The following is a 27,549-nucleotide window of genomic DNA, read 5'->3' as shown; positions in this document are numbered from 1 at the left end:
CAGTATGCAACCTCTTGTACAATGTACACAATGTTGGACATTTTTCGGTTACGCTACACAGCACTTCTTTTTGTGTCGATAACGATATCGATAGATTGTTCATCAATACGCGGTAACAATCACTTGGCACGTGTTGTCGTTGAGCGAACACAAACACAACATTTCACAGTTCTTGCTTTGTCTTACAAATTGTAAATATGCTTAACTCAGATAAACCCAAGCCAACGGCTACAGCCAAAACCGAAAATAAGCCAGCAACTAAAAAGCCGCCATTCAAAAATAATGCTAGCGCAAAGGGTAAACCCGTGAATAAATTCAAAACCGCTGGAAAACGCGGCTTCGAGGGCAAAAATAATAAGTTTGCAAATGGTGGTAAGCCGCAAGCTGGCCAAAACGAAGTTAGCGAAAAGCAGGACTGGACTAAGTTTAAGCAGGAGAAGAAGGAGCTTAAGCTAAAACGCAAAAGTAAATGCGATACCTACGAAGTCACGCAGGAGGTCAAGAAAATCTACGAACAGGTTAAATGGTAAGTTCTCAGTGTAAAAGGAGTGCCATTTATTAAATATATATCCAATTCATGACCCTCTGCAGTCGTCGCACCCAAAACAAGGACAAGCTGGTGGAGCAAATGTACAAAATTCTCAACGTTGGCGACACCATCTCCAAGGTGGCCAAGGCACACGACACCGCACGCGTACTCCAATGCATGCTGAAGCATGCGACACCCGCACTGCGAGCCGAGCTCTCCGACAAACTGATGGCGCACGCCGTGGAGATGTGTCAGTCGAAATATGCGCACTTCTGTGTCCAGCGCATGCTCAAGTATGGCTCACCGGCCACCAAAGGCAAGCTGGTTGATGCTCTGTTGGGTAATGTGGTGCGGCTGTCGGGTCACAACATTGCCAGCAAAATATTGGATCATATCTATTTGAATGGCACCGAAAAGCAGCGGCGCTACATGCGCCAGGAGTTCTACAGCGATCTGTACAAGAAATCCAAGGACGATGATGTGCACACCCTGAGCGACACATACAAAGATGCTGCCAACATGAAAGCCTCCATAATGGGCGCCGTCAAGGCCAATCTGGATCATATTGCCAATAAAAATCTGGTAGACAATTCTCTGGTCCATGCCGTCATACTCGAGTTCATGCAAGCCACTGACGAAGAGAAGCTGGAGGAAACGGTCACCGCCCTGGCTCCATTGATACCGCACATGCTGACCACCAAGGATGGCACCGAGGCGGCAATTATATGTTTCTACAAGTCAACACCGAAAAATCGCAGAGTAAGCCAAGAATTTCACAATTTACCTTCAAATCCGTTATGTTGTCCATTAGTCCCAGCATTCATAACCTCCTTTTGCACATCCTTAGGCCATTATTAAGAACATCAAGGAGCATCTGCTGAAGATTGCCATACACGAGCATGGCCATGTCTTTCTCATAGCACTGTTGAATGCCCTCGACGACACAAAGGCCACCAAAAAGGCCATCTATGATCATTTGCACGGGGATCTAAAGACCCTAGTGGCCAATCAGTATGGACGTCGTGTCGTCCAGTGGCTGGTCGCGCCCGGTGATACAACTTGCTTTCATCCAGGCTTCATTAAGACCATCGAACAGGGCTTGGCCTATGGCAAAAAGGAGAAACAGGCACGTCGTCAGGAGATTTTGGAACAGATCGAGGCACCCATTGCCCAGACCATTGCTGAGGATCCAGCATTTTGGCTTTCCAACAGTCACATTGGACTGGTCACGGCTGACATACTTAACCACAGTGAGTTGTACAGTAGCTTGCACCGACCGCCTGAATACACATTCACAACCCTTTTGTATTGTAGTAACTGGCGAGAATTATATAAAAGCCGTCACAGCGTTGGCTCCTGTGGTCACAGCTGCCGACTGGCGCGTCTCCACATTGCCAGGTGAAGGTGCTGCACAGAACAAGAAGAAACCGCATGATGTGGAAGCCTACATAGCCGAAGCCACAAAGGAGCGTAAGAATAAGAATCAGAATCAGCTAAATGCCGGCGCACCACCGCCCGTTAGCAGCGACGAGGAGAGCGATTCAGAGGAGGGCACCACTCCAGCGAAAAAACCAAAAGAGGACGAGCCCAAAGCTCCGTTGGAGTTGCCCACTGTGGTTGGCATTGAGGATGCAGGCATGCATCATGTGCTCAAAAAGATTATCAAAAATGACCAGAAACACGAAGCAGCTCCATTTGGTGCGCAGCTGCTGCAGCATTTGTCCAGCGATGTGGTAATTGGCTGGCAATCCAAAATTTGACAAGTTATTAAATTGTTTTCCTTGTAGCTTAAATCCTGGCTGGGCATCAATCGTGCATGCTATGTGCTCGTCAAGTTGGTGGAGGGTTCGCCGGCCCAGCTGGACAGCTTCCGTTCGCTTATCGAGGAGCACGAACTGGGCAAACTGCTGCTCAGCGAAAAGTCGTCGGGTGCCAAAATGTTGGCCAGCAAACTGAAGAAATAGAAACATGCTAATAACTTCTAGTTTATAGTCATCTATTGATTAGTTTTAGTAAATGCGTTTGAAAATAACGATACTATATTTAAATAGAGTATATTCATGCTCCTTTTTTTAATTTGGTTTAATTTCTGTATCAAGCATTAATATTTCTTAAATTTTCATATTCTTTGGGAGGGAGCTATTACTATTACTGAAGAAGGATCCTAAAAAAACAGGTAATTAAAGAGCATGTCCAACATATCTTTCGAAGACAACAAGATTTTCATACAAAGAATCAGTTTGAATTTACATATTTTTGATTGCGGAGGAGATTTACCAAAAGGGAGAAGCTTAAATATTAATTTGATAAGCATTTAAATCTGTGAACATTAATATTATATTTGAAAATCGCATTAAAAGGCGAAGTAACATATTTTTGCTTGGGAGAATAGTTAAATATTAAAATCTATAAACGTTACTAGATTTCATGAAAATCGCATAGAAAGGCGACATTTACATTTTTCAAAAAGAGAATTTACGGTTTTATTCTCAGAGATCAGGCAGAATATAATCAGTATATTAACATGGCGTTCTGATCATGAATATAGATACTTTATGGAGACAGAGCTGCTTTCTTTTGCGCCTTACACATTTTTTAACATTTCAATGCATCATGCTGGGACATACATAATAAAAAGATAATATTAAATTCAAGCGCCTTTTTTAATTTTGTTTTATTTCTAATGAGTTAATGCAGTTGCCTATATCTCTTCAGCCGACTAGGTTTATGATTTGCGCATAATGATGTGCAGGCCTGAGTCGGTGTCCACAATGTCCGATAGCTGTCCCACCTTCAGTGCGAATGCGGCCTTCTCAAAGGGCGCTTGCATTTGACCTAATTAAGGCATGGAATTGTAGTTAATAAAGCGCTGATTGGGGTTCAAGTTGGGTCGCAGCTTACCGCGTCCAAATTTGCCCAAGTCACCGCCACGTTTGGCCGAACTGCAGTCGGAATAGGAGCGCGCCAGTTCCTCGAATGTTGCCTCGCTGTTCACAATTTTGTTGCGATAGATCTCGAGCAGCATTTGAGCCTCCTCCTTGGTGCGTGTGATGTTCTCCTCGCGCCACGAGCTCGGTCGGCGGCTGCCCTTGTGCTTGACCAGCAAGTGGAGGCATTGCACCTCATTGGGTCCATCCGATGAGGAGGCATTACCTCCGGCTTTCTTTGCCGGCTCAGTGGGCTGGTCCCACTGGGACTCCTTTGTGTGCACGTTGAGATAGTAGCTCATGCCTGAAGCATACATAAATAAATGCGTTGTTAAAATTTTCCGGTTGCAAAATTTTTTTTGCACATGTATAATTTTCCTTACCGGTTGAGCGGCTGGTGCGCTTTTCCCAGCCTTCTGGCAAGTGTTCAGTTTCTGGCATTTTGTTGTTATCAGCTACAAACTTCTTGAATAACTAAATATCTTTTAGTTTACGACAAATTAAAACTCATCAAAGGATAAACAGCAAATGCGATTAACTTATCGAGACCGATTGCAAACCTCTCAACGATTACCGATATTTTATGGATGGAGAGTCAGCCACCCTTAATAGACACCGTTACCAGTAAATAAGCAGAAATCGAAATTAATTTAATAAAAGTAATGGCATTATTATTTCAATTGCAGATTATTATTTTGCTTATCGCACATGAGCGCATTATTAAGCTTTTCTAAATTGCATCGATTACAGCACCGAAAGTACTCTGATGATTTTCTGTTAAAAGGAGAAGTCTCTGTTAGTGAAATGTTAAATAAACTCCTACTATGTTAGCAGTCTGTATATTGTATATTTGTTTGGCATTTTCGTGTTTATTTCTCGTGGTCACACTGCTTGCGGAGTGCAGTCACACTGGAAGCTCAGTTTATAAAATCAGCAAACATTGAAAACCCAAACGCCAAAGAAATTTAAATTGAAGATTGCGAATGATATTGTTTTTTGTTTTGTATTTTTTCCCCGTAGCTCCAAACGTTACGATACACGCGATAGTGCGTTCAATAAAAACCTAATGCCGCTGAGCGATTGAAAACTTATTCCAACTAGAAAACGAATAGTGTGTATGCATGTATGTGTGTGCGTTTTTGTGTCTGCGGGCAAACCGAAGAAGTGACGTTTACAGCAAAAAAAAAGTCGGTCTCGTCAAAATTTGAAGTGAAATTAAATAAAACACGTCGTCGTCCAGCCACTCACAACTCTTCCATGGCAGTTGGATGCACGTTTGATTGAAACGACGACGTCGCTTCGCTCGTCGTCTTTGCTGCAAATTTCGCCATCTTCGCTCAGAATACCAATAAGAAGAAGAAGCAATAACGGTGAGTGCTGAAGCAGGTGTGTTTACTATGTACACTTACATAGTGTGTATGCATACTTTATGTATACGCACTCATACATATTTCATATACATGTGCAGAAAACGTCATCAAATAGTAACAAGAAAACTTTCTAGCTATGGCTCGCTTTTGCTCATGTTGTCATTATTATAACTTTCCTCTGTTTTTGCCCTCTTAACATCAGTTGCATTTTTGATGATTTGCCCGCATTCATCGCTGTTTATTATCAAAGAACAACAACAACAAGTGCCAGCAGCCTCTCAAATTCCAATTGGAGAAAATTCTCTGCGTTTCTTTAGCTTTCATGCCCATTTCCTACCACATCAGCTGCTTTGTTGTCTTGTTGTTGTAACCTTGTATCTTCCAATTCAACTCCGCAACGTCTGCTCTTGCTCTCTCGCTCTTGCCCTATCTTTCTCTGTGCGCAGCGTTACCACCTTGCATGGGTGTATGTACATACATATACATTCATACATACATATGAACCATACACCCATGCTCACATTTATACGCCTCGCGTGCGTTTTGCTATAATTCTGTTTATTTATTTATGTTCATGCTTCAAATACAGCACGACGAGCAAATATATGCGCAACTGTATATGTCTATACAAACATATGTATATGCATAATTTGTTTAGAAGTTGTTCAGCCTTTTGAGTGTGCCTTGTCTGTTTGTTCATAAGTACATACACACATACATATGTAGTTGACTTTTGTTTTGCTAGTTTTTTATTTCAGCTTTGTGTGTGGGTGTATTGTTTAATTATTTTTTAAATTTTATTTGCCTTTGAAGCTGCTCTATGAAGCTTTTTGACCTTCTTTAAAAGCCGCGAAAATATGTTAAAAATGATTTACACTTGAGAAGTGAGCCACGTCCATTAATATACTATATATAGGTGAGTGTGTTTGTGTGGTGATTGGGTGACGGAGCGGGGAGAGAGGAACAACAACAATTTGTAATTGTTTAACCGAAAAGTAACAACGGCATCGTGAAAACAAATAGATATGAAAACATTCATATATCATAATTGCCTTCAGTTTTTATCCCAGTGTCCGTTGCAAAAAAAACCGTTATGTAAAGTAAGCAGCAATACAAAAAAAAAAAACAATAGCAGCGTGTTGCGCTCAGGCCCCCTCCCCACCTTCACCCCCTTCCTGCTGCCGCTCGTTTTCAATCACTTTCAAAATGTTGTTTACAGTTTCGACTTCTGGCAACACTTGCAATTCAGCACATTTAGAGGTATTATGCATGTACGAGCATACATACATATGAACAAGCATAAGTCCATGCATACACACATATGTATTATGTATACACTCGTATATGTGTGCCATACAATTTCAATATGTGCCGGTATTTAGGAGTTTGCTTTTGATGAATTGCACTTTTCAAGCGATTTTCAGTTTTTTGTGTGTATTTTCGTCGTTCGTATCTACGCTGGGTATTTGCTTTGTTGTTGTCGTTGTCGTAACACCGTTACAATATTTTGGCCTCATTTTGATGATCAATTTTGTTGTTATTTCTTTGCGTTTTATGGCGAAAGCTTTTCTATCTCAGTCACCGCTGACGTTGAAACATGTGTGTGTCGAAGGGGGAAAAGAGACAGCGAGATAAGTGTGGGACCTGTGTGGCTCATTTCCTAATTGCTTTGGCTGTTGTTTTAGCTTGTTTTTTATAAGTCTGTGTTTCAATTGTTTTTATGCCCATTTGGGTGGCAGGCAATTTGTGTTGCAGCGCAATTTTACGTTTTGTTGTTTTTTTGTGTTTGTAAAATTAAATTAAAGTCTAAGTCTTGTTTATCCGTTGTTCATTGATCACAGTGCCGCCCCCAATGATTAAATGCATACACACACACACGCGCACAGTTTGTTTCCCTCTCTCTGTCTCTCTCTAGAACTTCTGTTCATCTGCACTGGAAACGATAAAACATGATTGTATTCAAATAGAACTAAGGCAGCGCGTGCTTTTGCTCTGCTGATTGACGATAAAGCGACCGCTGCAATCGTGTCTGTCCCTTTGTCTATGCATCTGCCTACCATGTGCCATAAATTTCCACTCGTGCCGAGCTTTTACATACACACACGCATGTATAAGTGGCTGCATATTTATGTATATGTGCATATGTTGTGCTTTGGAATGACTCTTTTACTTATCCAATTCAGTTCCACCAATAGCAGCAAAGCTTTAAATATTCGTTTTATCGTTCTTTCAAGTGCATTTATGCATTACTTCTGTCGCCGACCATTAACGCGATTTCCAATACTTACATAAATATCCTGGCGTTGCCATACATAACAGAAAACACGTGAAAATCTCAAATGTCAGATACAGGTACAAGACCCTGACGAGTTTGGGGCTTGGCAGCCAAACAGAGGGCTGGGGGAGAGGGGTATGTGTGGGTTGATGGTTATAATGATATAATGCTAATATGTGTGTCTGACCACGTGGCACGTGGGCGTGGCGAACAAACGTGAGAGTTACGTACATCAGTTGACGTCGTTTTAGCTCAACACCCCGCCTTCTGAAGCCGGTCCTCCGTTAGTTCGTTTGTTTTTTTTTTTTATTTTTTTAATTAGGTTAAAATACTTTATATGCGCGTGACGCGCCTTTCAACTTGGCTGCCTTTTAAAAACTTACTTATAATTTTTCATGGTTTAAAGAAGTTAAAGATATCGTAGTTATCTTGATAATAAAATGGGTTTCGAGTTTCCTTTAGGTGCACATATTCCAGAAAAAAAAAAAACATATATTTTGAAAATAATTTAATCAAGAAATATAAATAAATGAAGAGTTGCAAATTAAACAACCTGATATGCAAAATGTCACCGCAACGCGAATGCATTATTCATTTAAATACAATTTTTTTCAAAATGAAAACAAATAAAACGAAATTGCGAACAAACTGTGCGAACTGGGAGATACCCTACAACAAGTTATCATAAGTTTAAATATCACTTTGTTTTATATGTATATACATTTGATAGAGCACAAGAACATTGAGAAAACAATTTAGAGGAAATTCAGTTTTGGTTTTTCTTCTTCTTTTATTTTATTTAAAGTTTTAACAGAAATTTGAGTTTAGGCAAATCAGAAACAGCTCTGGAACTGAAAAGTTCTTGTTTTTGAGTGACTACGTGACATTCTCAGAAACTCACTAACGCTTATAAACGGCAGTTCCCAAAATGGATCAACATAACCAAACTTTGCAATTATCAAAAAAAAATTTCCCTGCGTGCGATATACCCCATTTGCTGCTGCCCAAACAAGTATTATCGGTATGAACACACACACACACAGAAAAACCGACTAAAACAAAAATTTAAGCTTCAGCCGCTGCGGCTGCGGCCAGCAGGTTTCTGACTAATTCCCACACAATCCGCATGCCCGCCGCCCGCCGCCCGCTGCCCGCTGCCCGCCGCCCGCTGCCAGCAGCTTCAACTGGGTGACGATGGCGAAAGAATGGAATTGTTGAGAAGCGGGGGAATGATAAAGCAAGGAGTGGGGCGAGGCCCGACATGTTTAGAAATAAAAAGGCAGCAAAGAAATAAAATGCAATTTGTTTAAACAATAATGCTGGCCAATACAGCGACAAAAGCTATTTTCAACTATAAAAATATACATAAATACGTGTGTGTGTGCGTGTGTTTGGACGTGTGCGTCTGTATTTTGCTGCCTAACGGTATACGAATACTTATATGTACATATATGCATACATACATATACGTATGTATGTATTTACTTGAGTGGCTCGAGTGGCCACTTGAAACCGCATCCGAAATGAATTCAAGACGTGTTGGCGTGCTTTTAAAATTTTTTCATTTTGGTTGGTTTAATTCTTGAATTCTGCTTTGGCTGCTAAGGTGGCCGTTAAGTTGGGCGCCAGTCACACGCACACATGCAAACACACACATACATGCACGCCAACAGAAAAATGCACATGTATTTTTATGAATGAATCAGAGTGGAAATAAGTAGGCAAGTGCATGAATTACACTCACACACATGTCTGGTTTGTCTAAAGTGTTGCCACTTAGTCGAAATTCTAAAAATTGCAAATGCACTCACACAGCAACATTTTCAGCTAATGCATCACGACAATTAAATACAAACAAATAGTCACATTTACATATATACGCATACACATACGCACATGCACACGCTGCTAACAAACTACCCTACCATATGCAAGCATTTAATTATTGTCTACAATTTGATGGTGCCATTAATTAGCAACTATTCACAGCACGCACACATGCATGCATGTATTGTATGTGTGCTGTATACACAACAGCAACAGCCTTTTCTTTGGCAGCAAGTGTTCAGCCTAAACGTATGCAGTACACTTTGAGAAACTAGCTGATTACAGTGACGTCCAAAACAAGTGGAGACGCAGTTTTGATGACAAAGCAAAGCCATAAATAGTTACAAATAAAATCTTATCTCAAATATTTTCTTATATATATATTAAATTGTTGAGCTAATCACTAAAACAATTGTTATTAAATTTATGCAGTATTATTATATTTAGCTAAAATTCTTGACCCCACCCATCTGTAATTGTTTTATATTCTTTTCGCGCATTTTCGCTGCTTTCGCTCACAATGCCACGATTCAAGCGAATATCAAACGGATTTAAATAGTTGCTGGCTAAATACAAAGAGTCCAGTCATAAACGGCACTCGACCATTGCCCCAGCTCTGATATCTGTTGAATATATACCCATACATACATATGTACATACATATGTACATTATGTATATTTGTAGTGTACGTACATATATGTAATGATTATAAAGATAGTCATGCAGTCAAGTCCAGTGGGTTGGCAGCAAATCCCGGTGTTTTTTTCACGTGCTATTGGCGGCTATTTCAGCCCCAATCCGCACCATATAAAAACCAATCTAATCAAAATTGCAGTTAACAGTAGATTTGCTCCAAGTATATGGAGGGCAATACATTAAATACCTAACAGAAATAAAATGTGTACAGATATTTTGTTTGATACTGTGTGTAATGCATTTTTTTGTTATACAGAAAATCAAGCAAATATCCGATTAGACAGTTATCTCAATGGCACTTTACGGGTGTGTGTATGTGTGTGCAGGAAGCTGTTATTAACATTATCGCCCTGTTATCGCACAGCTTGCACCGTGCCCATAATTGATTTACAACTGTTAACAGACCCAAAATTATGTTTAACGTAAAACTTTAAACGTTTTCTCTCACGGCTGTTAAAAATAACTGATATCAATGTTAGCTAGCATTTAAATCAGAAAAGTTGCGTTTAGGTAGAGTTCGTGACCTGGTCCTTGACATTTTTTCAATATGGAGCAAATCAGCTAATAAGATTTGCAGATAATCGATCGAAAAAATTATTCGATTCAATTTTTGTATCGGTTCAGTTCAAATTAAAGTAAAAAAATTTGTTTTAGATTTGAACTAGCGTGCAGCCTTAGTTAACAGTTATCATGTTAATATATTTAATTTACTTTGAACCGAATCTGGATTCGTGCCATTATTCTAATTTATATTTATTTGTTTAATTTATATTAAAAATTTTTAAACTCAGTCGCAAGCATAAAAATCTTGCGGCCCAATAATTGGAATTTGTCTAACATCATTTGCTAGATGCCAATTTTGAGCAGAGTTCGAATATATAGCCGCAACTTCTATATGAAAATATATATGAAATGCAATATTTTCAGCAGAACGGGCAATTATAATTTAGAATTGAAATGTTTTCTTAAAATTTTGTAAATATATGCAACAGCAAGGTTTAAACAAAAACCTGGCTTGATGAATGTGTAAAGACAAGGTGACGAACCGGACCGCAAGGCAAGGAGTTAGTTTGAACCGTGAACCGAACCGTGAACCGAAAAACCGAACATTTTTTCAGTTTTTGTTTGAAATATTTTTAAAATTATTGCAATCTTTTAAATGTCTGACGATAAAATTATGTGAATTGTGCCAATAAAAATATGTGACGTACTTAAAACCGAATTTCTAAAACCTTTAGCCGAGACGCTGGTTCAAACCGTGAATCGAACCAACATAAATAGCTGTTGCGTTGGCAGCCATAATGAAAATTAGCCTCGAGCAGTTATTTAGAAATGAAAAGCAAATGTTTATTAAAACGGGCAAATGTGTTGGACCTCAGATATGTATATGTAAAGTACAATAAACAATTCTCGCATGTGCTAATATTAACTTGGCTGCCCTTTTATTTGTGTGGTGTCTTTAAATATAATTAACAATAGAAGTGTTAAAAAAAATGTCGAAAAAAAAAAATGAAAAAAAAACAGTCTTAATCGATTAGTCAAGTGCATTATCAAGCTACATACATATATACAATATACACACATACATACACACATACATACACACATACGTACACATAGCATGGAGCTCGGAATGTTGATCAACTGGGACGATCTATTCATTGGCCCGTAGTCGTCATTACATTGATCAGGCCCGGAAATACCTCAGCCTGAATGGGTCCATAGTCGACGCGTTCGCCGTCAATGGTTAAAATGCCAGTGGAGCCGCTTGGCTCAATGCGAAACGCTCGCACGGGCAACACCTGGATGTGGGGATCCTCTTCCACGGGCAGATGTGTGCCATTGTGCATGCTGAGCAGAAAGTTGAGCAATTGAGAGCGTCCGACGCCGGCTCGTATGATGACCAGATAGATGAGGCCATCGTTCAGGCGTGAGTCCGGCGCAAAGAAGCAATCGGATGCCAGATGGGTTGTGTATGCGGCATGCACCATCACGAATTCCCCCGCCTCCGATAGCCACCCATCGGCGGCGGGCAGCGGCAGCTGCAGTCCGGGTATTGTGCTCGCTGGCACCAGCTGACTAAACTCCGCATTGGCCGCCTCAATGCGCTGGGCCACACTCAGCCGGCTGCGGTTCGACCGTGTACTGTGCCCGCTCACCGAGTAGTAGGCGGTGCGGCGCGACACCGCCGAGTGCCAGCTGTCCCCGTTCTGGCGATAGACGCTGCGATCCATGGACAGCGCGTCGGCAAACTGATCCGAATCGGATTCATGTCCCCGTAGCTGCACATCCGACTCGTCGGGCAAATCCTTGAATTCGCTGAACGTTTGCGTCGCCGCCTGATGTGGTGCAACTGTTTCCACCGGCGATTCTGGCGCGGATTCGACTGCTATATCGGCTGCTTCCGCTGCTCGCTCGGTGTGCTTTGCGGTCGCTGGCAGATAGAAGAGCTTGCCCGGATAGCAGCGCAGCGTGATGAGCCGCCGGATGGCCCACAGGGTAAAGCGTTGGGCGCCAATCGAGCGCAGCCGTTCGCTCTCAATATCAATGTCGGCGATGAGGCCCCAGCCGATCGATAGGAACGAGTACATCACAAAGTGCTTATCCCGATGATTTAGCTCCACGCGCACCACATCCATCGGCGTTGCCCGGCCGGCCACGCAGATGAGCGTCGCATGAAGTATGGGCTTCGGTTCGTATGGCTCATTGCAGTGATGGGCAATGCTCTTTGCCAGTCCGTTGCCGGAGCCGCAGGGTATGATGCCCAGCGAGAGTTCGCGGCAGGCACGCCGCCAATCCATGCGCTCCATGAGACCGTTGAGCACCTCGTAGAAGAGGCCATCGCCTGAGGCGACCACAATGCCCGCATAACGTTCCAGCAGATCCTTGCGGGAGCGCACATACTCCTGCGCATAGTGCGGATGCGTTGTGATCTGCAGATCGTATTGGGCCTCCGCTTCGCGCAGCAATGGCGCCACCTGCTTCTGGAACTGTTCGCGACCCTTGCCCGAGCCCGACTTGGGATTCAATAATATGAGCAGCTTTTTGCCCGGATCTCTGGCCAATTCGCCGGACGCTGCCGCACGCTGTTTGTGCTCCCGTATGGTGTGATGCCAGAGCCGTGCGGTATTCAGATTCTCGGCATAGTGATCGCTCGTCCGGAATCGTAAGATGCGCAATGTCTGCACACGTCGCAGCGGCTTCTCCTTCTTCAGATAGGCATAGATGTACAGATAGGCGCTGTTGTCCGCTTGCGTATGCCCCGGTTGCCGGCGCTTCGTGGATTTCTGCTGCTGCTGCTGCTTCTGCTGCTCCCGCTGCTGTTCCTCCTCCTCGTCAGCCGCCTCCTGCGGATCGTGGTTGGCACTCTTGCAGGAGTTGAGGCCGCCGCGTGCACGCTTCTTTAGCCGCTTGCCAAAACTGGAGCCAATGATGTCATCGATCCGTATCAGCTGCTCATTGATGTGATCATTCTCGGCTGTCTCGCGCCGTAAATAGATGCCATCCGGGCAGAGTTTCACCACGATTTTGATATTATGTTTGCGTCGCCGATTCTCCACATAGAATATACCGATTAGCTCCGATTGCGGATCAATCGCTTCCCTGCACTCTGTTGTCAATCCCGACTTCAGCTGTTGCTGCAGCGCCGGCTCCAGCTCCGATTCGGACCCCGTTACCGACTCCGTCGCCGTCGCCGTCTCCGACTGTTGTCTGTCGGGTCGCTGAACTGGGTTGGCTGTCATGGCGCTGTTTTAGCCGACTCCGTTGGCACGCCCCGCCCACCAACTTGTTGTGTTAATGGAGCTTTTACCAGCTGAATGTCACATGCAACAACAACAGAAACAATGTTATTAATGAGTTAACTTTAAACTTCGGACTGCCGAACTCTTATATACCCTTGCACACAGAGCTGGCCCGATTTTCCTAGGATATCTATATACACATATGTATGTATATTCATTTGTTATCTATTCTTGATATGTTTCAGCATTACGTTATGTTTCTCGTATTTCCTGAAGTTCTTGTTCTGGGATATCTTTTAAATCAGAAAACTTGTTCAGACAAGATTTCAAGTTTCAATATATATCGATCGATATATATATCGAAAATTATGATCGATATATGTATATCGAAAAATCATAATTTATTTCAAGATGATCAAAATTTAATAACTCTTTTAATATATCTACTAAAACAAAAGATCTTTGGTCCATTTTATTTTAAAATGTTGCATATAATATAGATATATGTACATATAGATTCCATCCGCACACTTGAGTTAGTTTTAGAACTGGTAACAAATTGATATATGTCGAAATGAACGAACCACATTGTTCTTATCAGGAATAAATATATATACTTAATGCATGATCGATGATGGCTTAAGGTCTCCGCTTTTTCGTTCCTCGGCCTATGGATAATGCATTGTTAAATAACTTAGGTTAATATAAGTTCGATCTTTATAAGGCTTTCAGGGTTAAAATATACCAAAGTCCAACATCAATATGAATATTCTGGATCGGTATATACTATGAAAGAACCTACAGACTGATCAGCAGCTGATAAGCTTTGCGATATGTTGAAACAGCATAAACTGATAATCGATAGTTATCGTTTTCAGGGAAAACTGCTGAGCTATCGATGATTTTTAATGAACTTGCAATAGTGTCGGGAGAAGCTACATTTCAAATTGGAACTTTAGCCCGAATTATTGCGGCTGGACGACAATTTATGGGGGCTTGATCGAATCACAGATTGCCTTCTGTTACATACACAAGCACAAAGCCAGAATACCCATTTTGAACCCATTTAAAATGGGTTAGGGTATAAGAAGCACACAAATACAGCCTTGGCTCTGCGTCGCGTCGCGTCGCTTTGCTTTGTTTTGTTTTCACTTACTTAATTATTACCTCTTTTAACAGTTGTTGTTGTTAATGTTGTTGTTGTTGTTGTTGTTGTTGTTGTTGCTGTTGCTGTTGTTTTTTGTGCGCGTTTCGCTGCTTGTAGTTTTTTTTCTATCTTATTTTTGTTTTTTGTTAGTCCGCCGTTCGCTCCTGTGCGCTCGACTCCACGTATCTCCGCGTACTGAGTGAACTAACCTTATTTCGAATGGAACGAATGAGCACGGAGATTGGCGCTTTGCGATTTGATTTCACTTGTCTCGCACACACACACACGCACGCACACCTCTAATTTTGTTGTGTGTGTGTGTGCGTGTGTGTGTGTGTTTGGTGTTACGAAATCTAATCAACACGTATCGTATCGTGTCGTATCGTATCGTATAGTATCGATGTTGTGTGTATTATGCCTGGCTCATAACTGTATTGTCGCACATATGTACCTGCATTTAGTTATAGACATATACTATATATCTCTAACGCACTCTCCCACTCTCCCACTCTCTCTCTCTCTCTGTCTCTCTTTCTCTCTGCATGTTAATTTAATGCGCTCTAAGCTCGACAGCATTGAACCGCTTTTGCTAACTGACTTCGACTTTGAATTTTGTGCATATGCAATTTATATCCGAGGCAGGCCTTCCCATAATCCCACCCTCTGCCCCTGTGACCCACACGCTTTATTGTTTTTTATAAATCATCATCAACAGCTTGTATTTATTATTTTGGTTTTTTTTTTATACACCTTTTGTTTTTTTGTTTGTACTCTGGCATTATTTGTGTTGTGCTAATTTGAATGTGCACTCTGTTTCCACTTGGTTTCACTCACGAAAGCGTTTTTTTTAGTTTATTTTTGGGACGGGGATCTCTTGATCAATCTAAACATGACAAGTTTTGAGTAAAATAAAAAATAAAAAAAAAGCAAATGTGCAAATGTTGACTCAACCAGCTGCTACCCTGTAACCAATGCATATGCTTTACCATGCAGCATATAGAAACATTCTTAGTATTCCCCAGTTGTATGTGACTTATCATGTGGACACATTTAGGAAATGCTCCGAAATGATTCAAAGAAAATACTTTTATGATTTTTAATCATACGTATTTTGACAGCTTATCTAAATTGACAATATGATTAATATGACTGCAAAATGAAATGAAATTTGTTGTATCTCATTTAATCACTTCTGATGACGTTTTCTCTCTAAAAAAAATAAACTGGTTAACATAAAAATAATGTTCTGTGCGCTTTCTTATCCTAAAGACAACCATAATTAAATAACACACTCAAATTGCAAATCGGTTAATGTTCAAGTAGCATTTTTCCAGAATATATCAAAATAAAATGCAATAACAAAGTCGTGTGCGCAACAGGGATTTTTCTATTTTTACTAGATGCACACGAAAATCACTTAAATTTTTCGCTTTAGTGCACACTCGATAGCTTCCACCTGTTACTTTAACGCTAGTGTTAATAAAGTGCCATACAAACAATAAACTTTGAAATCAATTTGCATTTTCCTTTGTTTTTCTTCAAACTTGAAATCGCACGCCTCTCATATGCATACAACATGTTCCCCTGCTTCTAATTATATAAAATACAAATTCTAAAGATCTTTAAACGATATAAGAGATAGCCGATTATTTATAAAAAAAATAGAGTGCGGGTAACAGTGACAGCAACAGAAAGAAAGTTAAATAAAATAAGGGAGTGAGAGAGAGAGAGAGAAAGACAGAATGAGAGCAATATAGAGAAAGAGAGATAGAGGGCAAGGGAGTAAACTAGGGAGAGGACAGATAAAATTGATCTAATTGCCACTTTTACTGAAAGCATGAAAAATGGGAAGACTTACTTGATTTCATGAGAATCGCGTAGGAGGGCTATATATAAATACGTTTTTTTACTTTGAACTACAGCGGAAAGTATGCTGCGTTTGGTTTAAGACAACATATGTGCACACACATACACACCTATTTACATATATATACATATATATATATATATATACATATATATATTATATATATATATATATATATACATGCATACATACATATATACATACATACATATATACATACATACATACATACATACATACATACATACATACATACATACATACATACACACATGCACCCATGCACCCATGCACCCATGCACCCATGCACCCATGCACCCATGCACCCATGCATACATGCATACAAAAACACAAACACATACCACTTAATAAACCTGCATGGCTTACTTGAATTCATGAGAATCGAGGAGGAAGGCACCACTTAAAAGTACGTTGCTTTTAAATTTGTAGCGCAGCAGGAATTAAACTTTGTCTTAATTTGCTTCATAAATGCATACATACATACATACACACATCCATATATACATTCACACACCTATACATATATATACACACAAACGCATGCATATGTAAATATGTAGAAGAAAACCTGTAAGTCTTACTTGAATTCAAGAGAATTTCAAAGAAGGGCTAAGTATTTGCAAAACAATTTTATTGAAATTTCCCACATATCGATGGGAGTATTCAAAAATCTGAAGTGAAGTTAGACATTGCACATACATAATTCGTACATACATCTCTCTTTAAATCGGTGAAATACGTATATTATTTTATATAGTATATAAATATATGCTTAAAGCCGATCGGACAAAACTTTCCAATAGAGCCCAAATCCTCAAAATCCGGCTTTACAGGGTAAATTTTTAAGTCGATTTCTGAAAATGGAAATTGAGCCAGACTCGCTCCAGAGTCAGACTCGCTGAAAACAAAAGAAGCAAAATTGTTTAATAAAACTGTTTTTCTCGCATTTTCCAAGCATTGGCCTACCTTTGTTTTAGCTCTCTCTCTCGCGCGCTCTCTCTCTCTCTCTCTCTCTCTCTCTCTCTGTCATCCATTTCATGGGTATAGGGTATTCCAACGCCTTATATTCCAAATTGCGGTTCCCCAAGCACCAGCTTAGCCCCCATTCATTGCATTGTGTGGGAGTCAACAAGTGTGCAATTGTTTTAAACGAACTATGTTACGTATACGAGGTGTTGTGCTGGCGGTGTAGGGTCATATAGCACATCGATAAGCATGAACTTACCTAACGCATGCTTGCCCACCTTTTCTGTTTGTTTTTTGTTTTTACGTCTCTTTTAATGTATCGCAAGATAAGTAAGTACATTTTTTTAGTCTACTGCGTGTAAATCGATATCTAAGCATATATATCATTCTTTTTATTTACTTATTTGTTTTTTTTTCTTTCTGCTGCTTAGTTAAATTGATAAGAACCCGGTTATTGTCGCTTAGTTTTAGATAAATATTTTGTATGAATCGAAATGAAACTATTTTACGTTCAAATACCTAAATAGTTAAATTGACTTACCTCACATTTCCACAAGAGGGTTCAGTCCTTGACTTACCTTGAATTTAAGCCGAGAGCTCTTTAGTTGTTTGAAATTCTCGGCTGATGATCTAATCACACTGTACTGCTGGGTTTCTTTGGGGATTTGGGCTGCGGCATGTTAAAGGCTAAATCGTTTTCCCACGTGGTTTTCATAGACATGTCTGGACAGTACCGAACTGGAGCTTCAACTCGCTTACCGTGAAGCCTGTTTAATGTAGTTGTTGTTTGTTAGTTTTAGTGTTGTTTTTAGGGTCTTTATACTTATAAATGTTTGGTTGAACGATGCGTTGAAGTTGTACATACGTATATTAAAGGCTAAACGAGGCATATCCGATCCCTTAGAGTACATAAATTCTTGAACAGGACGCCAAGCCAAGTCAATGTGTGTCTGTCTTGTGGTTTATTTTAATCGAATGCTGCTATTCAGTTAAGTCCCCAACACCCTTACATTTTTATTTGCATCATAATTACGAAGATCGTTTTTAAATATCGCCTCTCTATGCGCTTTTCATTAATTCAAGTAAGACCGTCGCTCACAATATTTCATTCACTCTCTTTGATTGAGCAACTTCTCTTGACTCTCTCTCTCTTTGCCTCCCTCTCAATGTTTTACCTAAATAAAGAAATAATACGCAGGAGCAGAAATATAAGATTATATATGGGGGCACCATAAGCAGTTACTTATTATATTTGCAGATGATTTCGCGCTTATCGCGCTATAAATGCGTACAATGCGGTCAGGGACACGCCTCTTGCGCAATCTGAGCGCCCACTCTATACAAATGTGGACCATTCAGACAGAGACGGAGAGTCGATAAACTGAAATATGTAGATAGCTTCAAATGTATGTATGTGTATATGTATGCATATGTATGTTCAGTTGTTTGTGTCAGCGTAAAAGCCCAGACAGGTTTTTTCTTCTGTTTTGTTTTGATCCATTTCTTTTTGAGGGCGCACAACTTATAAACAATACAAGTCAAACTTTGAGTTAGTCGCCTGCATTGTTTGCATTAAATTGTGTGAATATGGCTCACAGGTTGCCTACACTGTTCAGATGGCTTTCATTATCGTGATCGGGGCTACAGTTCTGGTTGACGTCTGTCAGTCTGGTGTTCCGATAAGTGTTGCGCTTGTCTTGTCAATAACATTAATTTCTATATGTGCATACATAGGATACCCAATTGCGAATGATAACGATAATTGATTCAATTGTAATCAATGCGTGTTGTCTTTGAATTTGATTGCAGAGCGAACAGAGCTACGACGATGAGCTGAGCTGCGCTTAGCTATGCATTCACAAAGCTATCGTTGAGATCTCACCCCACAGGGACACATCGCTGAAGGACACCGTCAGAGAACAAAGTAATACACAAAGCAACCAACCAACCAGCCAGCGAGTCTTCCAAACGAGAACGAGAACGAGCTGCGAGTGCAACAAGACAAACGACTTAATCACCAACGAGTTAGGATCAACAGGAAGAATAGCGAGTGGCTGCACAGAGCACGAAGGAGGAAGCCCTTGCAGAGCAGGTCAAGCAATTTGGTAGTGGTTGCCGTGTCAGGATCGTCATATAGAAATGACACTGACCACAACGGCGACGCCACCGGAGAGCAACAAGAAAATGGAAGTGAAGGCTTTGACAGGCGAGGAGAATCTACCCACATCTGAAATGGATCTGCTGGCTAAGCTGGAGGCCGCCAATAAGCTAATCGAAAGCGATGCCAAAAGCCTCAACTCGCTGCACTCAACGCACAGTCGCAAAAACTCGGACACGAGCCAAATAAGCCTTACTTCAAGTAATTGTTATGGTTATATATAAATATATATGTTGCTTTATTAATCGTGGTTTATTCACTTTGCAGGCGGCAATTCGGTTGCCGAGGAGGACATCTGGACCACATGGGCATCCATACTGAACGACTGGGAGGGCGCGCTGAAGCGCAAAAATCCCTGCGTGCGGGAGCTGGTGCGTCGCGGCATACCGCATCATTTTCGTGCAATCGTGTGGCAGCAACTGAGCGGCGCCGCCGATGCTGATAAAAAGCAATATGCGGAATATATTAAGGCAACGTCGGCTTGCGAGAAAGTTATTCGCCGTGATATAGCACGCACCTATCCGGAGGTTGATTTCTTCAAGGAGAAGGACGGGCCCGGCCAGGAGGCGCTGTTCAATGTGATCAAAGCGTATTCGCTGCACGATCGTGAGGTGGGCTACTGTCAGGGCTCTGGGTTCATTGTCGGCCTGCTGCTCATGCAGATGCCCGAAGAGGAGGCGTTCGCCGTTCTCGTACAGATCATGCAACAGCATCGCATGCGGCACATGTTCAAGCCATCGATGTCAGAGCTGGGCCTGTGCATGTACCAGCTGGAGAATCTGGTGCAGGAGCAAATACCCGACATGCACTTACATTTCCAGCAGCAAGGCTTCCAGACGACTATGTATGCGTCCAGCTGGTTTCTGACGCTCTATACGACCACACTGAATGTGAATCTCAGCTGCCGCATTATGGATGTCTTCCTTAGCGAGGGCATGGAATTCATTTTTAAGGTGGCACTGGCTCTGCTCTTGACGGGCAAGGAATCGCTGCTGTCCCTTGACATGGAGGCCATGCTCAAGTTCTTTCAAAAGGAGCTGCCCGGTCGCGTCGAGGCCGATCCAGAGGGCTTCTTTAATTTGGCCTATTCGCAGAAACTCAATACGAAGCGAATGAAGAAAATGGAGAAAGAGTATCAAGACTTGAAGAAAAAGGAACAGGAGGAGATGGTCGAGCTGCGACGGCTGCGGCGCGAGAATTGTCTCTTAAAGCAGCGCAACGAGCTGCTCGAGGCCGAAAGCGCCGCGCTGGCCGATCGTCTGGTGCGTGGCCAAGTCTCTCGTGCCGAGGAAGAGGAGACCAGGTAGCTTGAAAGCTAATCAATCCAATAAATATTAAATCTTTAACATGCGTCTATCTTTCGCTCAGCTATGCCATTCAAACGGAGCTGATGCAGCTGCGACACTCCTATTTGGAGGTCTCGCACCAACTGGAGAATGCCAACGAGGAGGTGCGCGGTCTAAGTCTGCGACTACAGGAAAATGTAAGTGTTGTATAATATCAAAATTTATCGCTATTGGATATTTTCGGTTGTTTTGTAACTAAAAACTGAAGAAAAAATGAAAATAATGAGAAAAAAATCGTGCTTTACCAATCGAAAGCTGTTTGTTAATCATTTCCGTCTTTCTTTTCCATTATGTTTATTTCTTATGGTTATGGTGCTTAAAAAAAAACAAAAATCTCAATATCTAAAAAAAAACTGGTAATCCAATTTCCAAACGTTTGCTTTAAAATATCAAAAAATAATAATAAAAAAAAAACGAAAAATTTGGTCAACGCCAAGCAGAACGTTTCAATCGATAGCGTAAGTATCGCAACTTGCTAAAACTCTAGGCAAAAATTTTTATATACATATATAGGTATATTTATACACATGTAGTGCTTAGGCCTCCAGAGCCATTTTTCCGTACACGATAGCCATAACAGGTGCATGCCAATATTGGTATTACGTAGCCGTTACTTTGCATGTTTGTTATCGTCCAATTTCGTGTACTCATTATTTGTTGACTTTTAACCAATTCATTCACGTGCTTGCATAATAATATAATACACTTACATCATTTGTATATATTGTACTCGTTCCTATTGATATTTAAGTAGAACTTATGCATTTAAGCTAGAGCTGGAAAACAATCGATGTGTTATTGATAAATAATCGATATGTGCATTAAGTGTGCTTTTAAATCGCAACTATAGGCCTACAAACATCAAATATCGATTTATCGATAGCTTTCAAGCTCGATTTGTACATTTATCGATAGGCATACGCATGCAAATCTTAAAAAGCTGCTGTTTTGTAAGCGTTCTAAAGTTTGTCCTGTCCCCATTTAGAATAATTCGCGTCAGTCGTCTATCGACGAACTGTGCATGAAGGAGGAGGCACTGAAGCAGCGCGACGAGATGGTCTCCTGTTTGCTCGAGGAGCTGGTCAAGGTGCGCCAGGGCTCGGCGGAAAGCGAGGATCAGATACGAAATCTGAAGTCAAAAATTGAGGAGCTCGAAGAGGATAAAAAGACGCTGCGCGAAACCACGCCCGACAATTCGGTGGCCCATCTGCAGGACGAGCTGATTGCCAGCAAGCTGCGCGAGGCGGAGGCCACGCTCTCCCTCAAGGATCTCAAGCAGCGCGTGCAGGAGCTGAGCACCCAATGGCAGCGCCAATTGGCCGAGAATCAGCGTAACGAGCACAGCGCTGCCTCCGTTGATTCCACACCCAAAAAGTTGTTAACAAATTTCTTCGATAACTCCAAATCGACGGAGCACACGCAGAAGCTCGAGGAGGAGCTAATGACGACGCGCATACGTGAAATGGAAACGCTAACCGAGCTGAAGGAGCTGCGTCTCAAGGTCATGGAGCTGGAGACACAGGTGCAGGTCTCCACGAATCAGCTGCGACGCCAGGACGAGGAGCACAAGAAGCTCAAGGAAGAGCTCGAACTGGCTGTCACACGCGAAAAGGAGCTGGCCAACAAGGCGCGCGAACAGCAACACAGGTCCGTCACGAACATGCCCAAGCAATATAATTAGTTATTTAAAGCAACATGAACCTCACACATTTCAGATACTCGGATCTGGAATCTCGTATGAAGGACGAACTCATGAATGTCAAAATCAAGTTCACCGAACAGAGCCAAACAGTTGCCGAACTGAAGCAGGAGATTTCACGATTGGAGACAAAGGTATGTCTTCTAAAATTCGCGTGCTCATGAATTGTCTGAAACTGAAATCTCTTTTTTTACCATATACCATTTTATCTTTAAGAATTCGGAAATGCTTGCCGAGGGTGAGCTGCGCGCTAATCTGGATGACTCGGATAAGGTGCGTGACCTGCAGGACAGGTTGGCTGACATGAAGGCGGAGGTGTGTATTTGCTGATGGGTCTAGTCAAACCATTTATTTGGATACCATTTGCTGTTTATTTTCGGTTTCGGGCTTTTAATACTGTGCGCACCCACCAAAACCGTCCAACCACAATGCCGATTCAAAGCGCCAAGCAAAACTCAATCACACACAAACACACACACACACTAATATTCACTGTGTACATACTCAACACACACCCACAAGCCACACTGCACTCTGAGCGCATTCAAAAAAGGCCATTCAAATGTTGCCGCTGGCCATGAGCAAAAAACAAAAATCTGTTTCCGTTCATGCTAACTTCCTATCAGCCCATACGCTTTGGTGTGGCATTCGCTTTTATATTTTGTATACGTGATTGTTATCATTTTCTTTAAAGAAGATATTTTTGAGTTATTTGTTTGGTACTTTGGAACTGCTGAAGATAATAATATCGTTATTTCTCATTGAATCTCTTTCTCACACCACACACACACACACACACACACGAAATATACGAAACGCGTTGCGTCTTTAGTATCCCACGCCAATAACCAGCCCCGACACTGAACCGTGGAAATGGATAAGCTAAGCTAATCGAAAACAGAAAGCCAAAACCAAACCAAAACTAAGCAAAATTCATCAACATCATTAACAAATGCATCTACCTTAAATCCCAGTTAAAAAGAAAAGAAAAACATAAACTAAAACTAAAACCAAGATCAAATTCAACACTTAACAACAAACCGACCAAAAGCAAATCAGGTGTCTATAAATCTGCCCTCTTCCCCCCTCACTTCCACAATTATTATTGATAGTATCTTTGTGTATATACATAAGTACTTTGGTATCGTTCTAAGATCTAAGCCTGTTCGTGTTACCCCGTTTCCTTTATAGACTTTGTCGTCCATTCTTTATGCTCATACAGTATTTTGAATACATATCGTATTTAAAGCATACTTATTTCTTTCTATACCAAATCATCCCGTACTTAGTATATTTGAACCTCTACCATCACTGCCTGCTGCTGCCCCTATTTATACATATTCAGTTTTTCGTGCAGAGCATGCGTCCCTTGATTTTACATGTTTACAAAGCATACTTAAGCTCTTATTTATTGTTTTTCCTTTTATTTTTGCTAGAAGGAATTGTTCGTATTTATTTCAAAATGCATGCTATCCATAAGAAAGATTTCCCCACATTTTTTGCTACCTCTTGTATATATAATTTTATTTGTCGAAAAAAAAACGAAGCATATTTAAAATATTTTATTATTCTTCAAATAGTATATCATACCGACTCTTGCGAATTGTAGGCAACTTAGCCACGCTTCACTGTAACGTCTGCTATCAATTGAAATAGGCAAAAAAAAGTACTGCTTGTTCCAAGGCCCAAAGCTCTTGGCTTAGCAAAGACGCAAACCTTAAGGCATAAATTTGAAGATCGTAAAATATTTGGCATACCTTTAAGTCCTTAGTGTGTATATCATCTTTGTTTATGCTTTCTAGTTGAATTAAGTTCAATTATCGTTCCTTGTTAAAATGCACATTTGTTATTAATAATTGTTTGTGTCCAAAAATTATCCAACCGCACGCTTCTCTGCCATAACTGAGTATCTATTTGTCACTGTTAGATTTGTACCTACTGTTATTGTTAACTTAGTCTAGTTGGTTAATGTCTAAGCACGCACACACACACACTTAAGCAACTACAACGTAATGCACGCACACATAAACAATAACAAAAACAAACATAGATACAAAGATACAAACATCATAAATGCCCCCCACTAACTGGCCAACATAATTTCCTGCTGCAGCTGACGGCGCTGAAAAGTCGCGGCAAATTTCCGGCCAACAAGCTGCGCAGCGCCTCCATACAATCCATCGAATCGACTGAGATCGATTTCAGCGACCTCAACATGGTGCGCCGCGGGAGCACGGAGCTATCCACATAATATTCAGAGCAGAAGGCGGCACACGGTACGGATATAATAATTGCATGCAATTATATCAACATATATGCATATATACATATATATAGACGATGATGGTAGACAACTATGTTAATCCTTATATATATATGTATATTTATATATTATCGGTTGATGTATATGTTTATTAGCTGCATATACATAACTATCTATGTATGCTCGGGTCACAAAGTCGGCTGTGGTGCGTCGATGGGTTTCCTTTGGGGCGTGTCAATAAACGTATAATTAGTTGAAATTCAATTAAAGCATATTACCTATTTATAATATAATATTACCTATGTTTTAAACGATTATTAATTAATTATTGTCATTATTATCTTTTTTTTTCTGCTTCATTGTATGTCTTTATATAAGTATATTGCTGTTATGTTTAACAACAAAGAAATACCACTAATATTTATTTATTGATATGTATAGTTTTTTTTTCGTCACATCGTTTAACGGGCGTTCACTATGTATACATATACATATATATATATATATATATATACAAAGCAGCTGCTAAATGACACATATGTATTTAACAAGTATTGTATCTAAATACATATATATACATACATATATATATATATATATATATTTATATTTATATATGCAAATATAATTAAAATCAAATTTGAAGGATTTTATGTACCCAACACTTTTAACGTAAGTTTTAAATTGAGAAAAAAAAACGAAAACGATAAAAATATGTGAGTTTTAACCAAGTTTAGTACGAGTAAACGCGAAAATGTCGAACTAGTTTTTATTTGTATTTTATATTGTTTACCTCTTAAAGTCTATGAACGTGTTGAATGATATTTTGTAAACATTGTCACACAGATACACACACACACACACACACACACACACACACACACACACACACACACACACACACACACACACATGTCCGAAACGAATTTGTAACTCCTCATCGTGTAGTTAACTAAGTTTAACATAATTTTTTTTTGATTATTGTATGTCTGCACAACAACAAACAATACAAATACAAACGTATTCTATAGTACCATATATACATATACATATATTTATATATATTAAACATACATAAACAAGAAATTGATAAACTTTTACGATAACGAAGTGCGAAAATCATCATCCGAAGAAAGCGTTTTTAATAATGTTCAAACATGTAACAAGCGTTGCCAAAATGTTATTTCAAACAACAACAAAAATCTATAAACTAAAAACTATAAACTATTTCAAATAGTTAGTGCGAACCAGAACCTCGAGATAAAGCAATTAATTGCAAAACTCCCATAACTTACGATATTCCAAATACGATATTCGGTTAATCCCATAACACAATGTAGTTGATACACACACTTACACACACACACACACACATACATATAGCATATGCATACACAAGACATATGTATTTACACAATTTATATTGATATTGATATATGTATACAGTGCATCAATTACTTACGTATAGCTGCCCCTTAAATGGATCTGCGATCCAACTATTTTGGCAGCTGCGAAACCTTGAAAAAAAAAAAGTGAAAAAGCAAAAAAAAGAGATAAGAATTATTATAAATGTGTATTTAAGTTTGAGCTGTTTTCCAAGTGCAATAATTCAATTTAATTCAATTAAATTCCTTTTTTTTTTTTACTAGTTTCTAAGCATTGTTTTAGACTTTTTTAATGTGTGTTTATTTTGGTTTTGTTATCACTGAAGTCATATATCGTATATAATTTACCGAATGTATTCTAATGCAGCAACGCGCTTCCATTATTCAATATTTCAATATCCTTTGATTTGCACTCAATGACAAGACCATATACATACCCACATATATGTATATGTAGTTTCTAAGTGAATAATGTGTCACAAATCTTAATTCAGTATGCATGCACATACATATATATACATTTATTAAGATGTTCTGCCGATTGTATTCACACAGAAAGTCTCTGAAATCACAAAACTTTCAACTTTTTAATCCAATCAGCAGGGACTTCAATAGATCTCACATCAAGTTTTCTAAAATTCCTTAAAAAAAAGGACTCGTCAAATATAGTTAACAATTTAAGGTGCCAAAAAAAAACTGTGACTTGCTAATTTCGAGTGAAAAAAGAGTCCAAAATGTTGCTCTGAAACCTACAGAGTAAATTCTCTGTAAATTCTTTACAGCTTTATACATATTTATCGCCTTAAAATGGGAGTTCTGTTCCTTGCTTGTAGTGTGGCAAACTTTACAATCATGTTGCTTTTCCAGTGCTGCACAATGTGTCAGTATTAAATGTTTTAATTAGCGAACACTGTTCAAGCTTACAAATTCCATTTGCATTTGTAAATGTTTCAGACTTCTTTCGAAGTGCACATTCCCAATTCCACAAAACGTACCAAATATAGTTCCTGCTCTCTCCTTCGCTCTCTGCTTCTTCTCTCTCTCTCTCTAAACAGGCAACATGTTAATAAATGTATTATTAAGTATGTCTGTACAACCAAATCTCGACAGAAACTTAACGTATTAGTTGAATGTTCAGAAGTTAATACGCACAATATTAAATTACAATCGTACATTGCCTTTTATGTGTACGATTTGCTAATTTTACGCAATAAATGTTACTTAATTAAGTTCAGCCTTAGCTTTCACTCAAACTGTATTCACACAAGGAATTTACAACAAGGATAAATTAAAGCTAAGCTCACAAACAAAATCAAAAAGAAGCATAAA

The 27,549-nt window shown here is 40.0% G+C and overlaps 4 protein-coding genes across 8 annotated transcripts; 2 read left to right on the top strand and 2 right to left on the bottom strand.

The window, feature by feature from the left end:
• Positions 1-100: 100 nt before the first annotated feature.
• On the top strand, positions 101-2,605 carry peng (Pumilio and CPL domain-containing protein penguin). The gene is made up of 5 exons (XM_064682571.1): positions 101-526; positions 592-1,288; positions 1,377-1,779; positions 1,844-2,262; positions 2,317-2,605. The coding sequence occupies exons 1-5, from the start codon at positions 198-200 to the stop codon at positions 2,491-2,493; spliced, it is 2,025 nt and encodes a 674-aa protein (XP_064538641.1). The 5' UTR covers positions 101-197; the 3' UTR covers positions 2,494-2,605.
• A 568-nt stretch (positions 2,606-3,173) lies between these two features.
• On the bottom strand, positions 3,174-4,000 carry dod (dodo). Its single transcript, XM_064682574.1, has 3 exons — positions 3,840-4,000; positions 3,431-3,760; positions 3,174-3,364 (listed from the first exon to the last, which is right to left on the bottom strand). Exons 1-3 carry the CDS (start codon positions 3,895-3,897, stop codon positions 3,255-3,257), a joined length of 498 nt encoding a protein of 165 aa, XP_064538644.1. The 5' UTR covers positions 3,898-4,000; the 3' UTR covers positions 3,174-3,254.
• Positions 4,001-4,683: 683 nt separating this feature from the next.
• Evi5 (ecotropic viral integration site 5) lies at positions 4,684-25,128 on the top strand. 4 transcript variants are annotated; one of them, XR_010436266.1, is made up of 10 exons: positions 4,684-4,826; positions 19,179-19,728; positions 19,795-20,830; positions 20,896-21,010; positions 21,314-21,331; positions 21,859-22,520; positions 22,589-22,706; positions 22,789-22,887; positions 23,405-23,631; positions 24,686-24,822. XR_010436266.1 is itself a non-coding variant. In XM_064682567.1 (9 exons), exons 2-9 carry the CDS (start codon positions 19,509-19,511, stop codon positions 24,821-24,823), a joined length of 2,406 nt encoding a protein of 801 aa, XP_064538637.1. In that variant the 5' UTR covers positions 4,684-4,826; positions 19,179-19,508; the 3' UTR covers positions 24,824-25,128. The 4 variants fall into 4 exon arrangements, 3 of the variants coding, with proteins under 3 accessions (XP_064538637.1, XP_064538639.1, XP_064538638.1); XM_064682567.1 differs by lacking the exon at positions 23,405-23,631 and having other exon boundaries at positions 24,686-25,128; XM_064682568.1 differs by lacking the exon at positions 23,405-23,631 and having other exon boundaries at positions 4,690-4,842; positions 24,686-25,128.
• Sk1 (Sphingosine kinase 1) lies at positions 11,218-15,084 on the bottom strand. 2 transcript variants are annotated; one of them, XM_064682450.1, is made up of 2 exons: positions 14,525-15,084; positions 11,218-13,439 (listed from the first exon to the last, which is right to left on the bottom strand). In XM_064682450.1, exon 2 carries the CDS (start codon positions 13,366-13,368, stop codon positions 11,284-11,286), a length of 2,085 nt encoding a protein of 694 aa, XP_064538520.1. In that variant the 5' UTR covers positions 13,369-13,439; positions 14,525-15,084; the 3' UTR covers positions 11,218-11,283. The 2 variants fall into 2 exon arrangements, with proteins under 2 accessions (XP_064538520.1, XP_064538519.1); XM_064682449.1 differs by having other exon boundaries at positions 14,536-15,084.
• Positions 25,129-27,549: the final 2,421 nt, after the last annotated feature.

This window comes from Drosophila montana, unplaced genomic scaffold (assembly GCF_035044405.1).
Source record: "Drosophila montana isolate Dmon_TW-CO22-7 unplaced genomic scaffold, ASM3504440v1 contig_2481_1, whole genome shotgun sequence".
NCBI classification, from domain to species: Eukaryota; Metazoa; Arthropoda; class Insecta; order Diptera; family Drosophilidae; genus Drosophila; species Drosophila montana.
This window is presented reverse-complemented; position numbering and strand designations above follow the sequence as displayed.

Bases quoted from the DNA above. Each gene is read 5' to 3' on its own strand.
- peng (XM_064682571.1), top strand. From the start codon at position 198: ATGCTTAACTCAGATAAACCCAAGCCAACGGCTACAGCCAAAACCGAA. The intron at 527-591 runs GTAAGTTCTCAG...GACCCTCTGCAG, and splicing joins ATCTACGAACAGGTTAAATG to TCGTCGCACCCAAAACAAGG. The intron at 2,263-2,316 runs GTAATTGGCTGG...TTTTCCTTGTAG, and splicing joins AGCATTTGTCCAGCGATGTG to CTTAAATCCTGGCTGGGCAT.
- Sk1 (XM_064682450.1), bottom strand. From the start codon at position 13,368: ATGACAGCCAACCCAGTTCAGCGACCCGACAGACAACAGTCGGAGACG.
- Evi5 (XM_064682567.1), top strand. From the start codon at position 19,509: ATGACACTGACCACAACGGCGACGCCACCGGAGAGCAACAAGAAAATG. The intron at 19,729-19,794 runs GTAATTGTTATG...TTCACTTTGCAG, and splicing joins CCAAATAAGCCTTACTTCAA to GCGGCAATTCGGTTGCCGAG. The intron at 22,707-22,788 runs GTATGTCTTCTA...TTTATCTTTAAG, and splicing joins TTTCACGATTGGAGACAAAG to AATTCGGAAATGCTTGCCGA.
- dod (XM_064682574.1), bottom strand. From the start codon at position 3,897: ATGCCAGAAACTGAACACTTGCCAGAAGGCTGGGAAAAGCGCACCAGC. The intron at 3,761-3,839 runs GTAAGGAAAATT...TGTATGCTTCAG, and splicing joins GCGCACCAGCCGCTCAACCG to GCATGAGCTACTATCTCAAC. The intron at 3,365-3,430 runs GTAAGCTGCGAC...TGCCTTAATTAG, and splicing joins CTTGGGCAAATTTGGACGCG to GTCAAATGCAAGCGCCCTTT.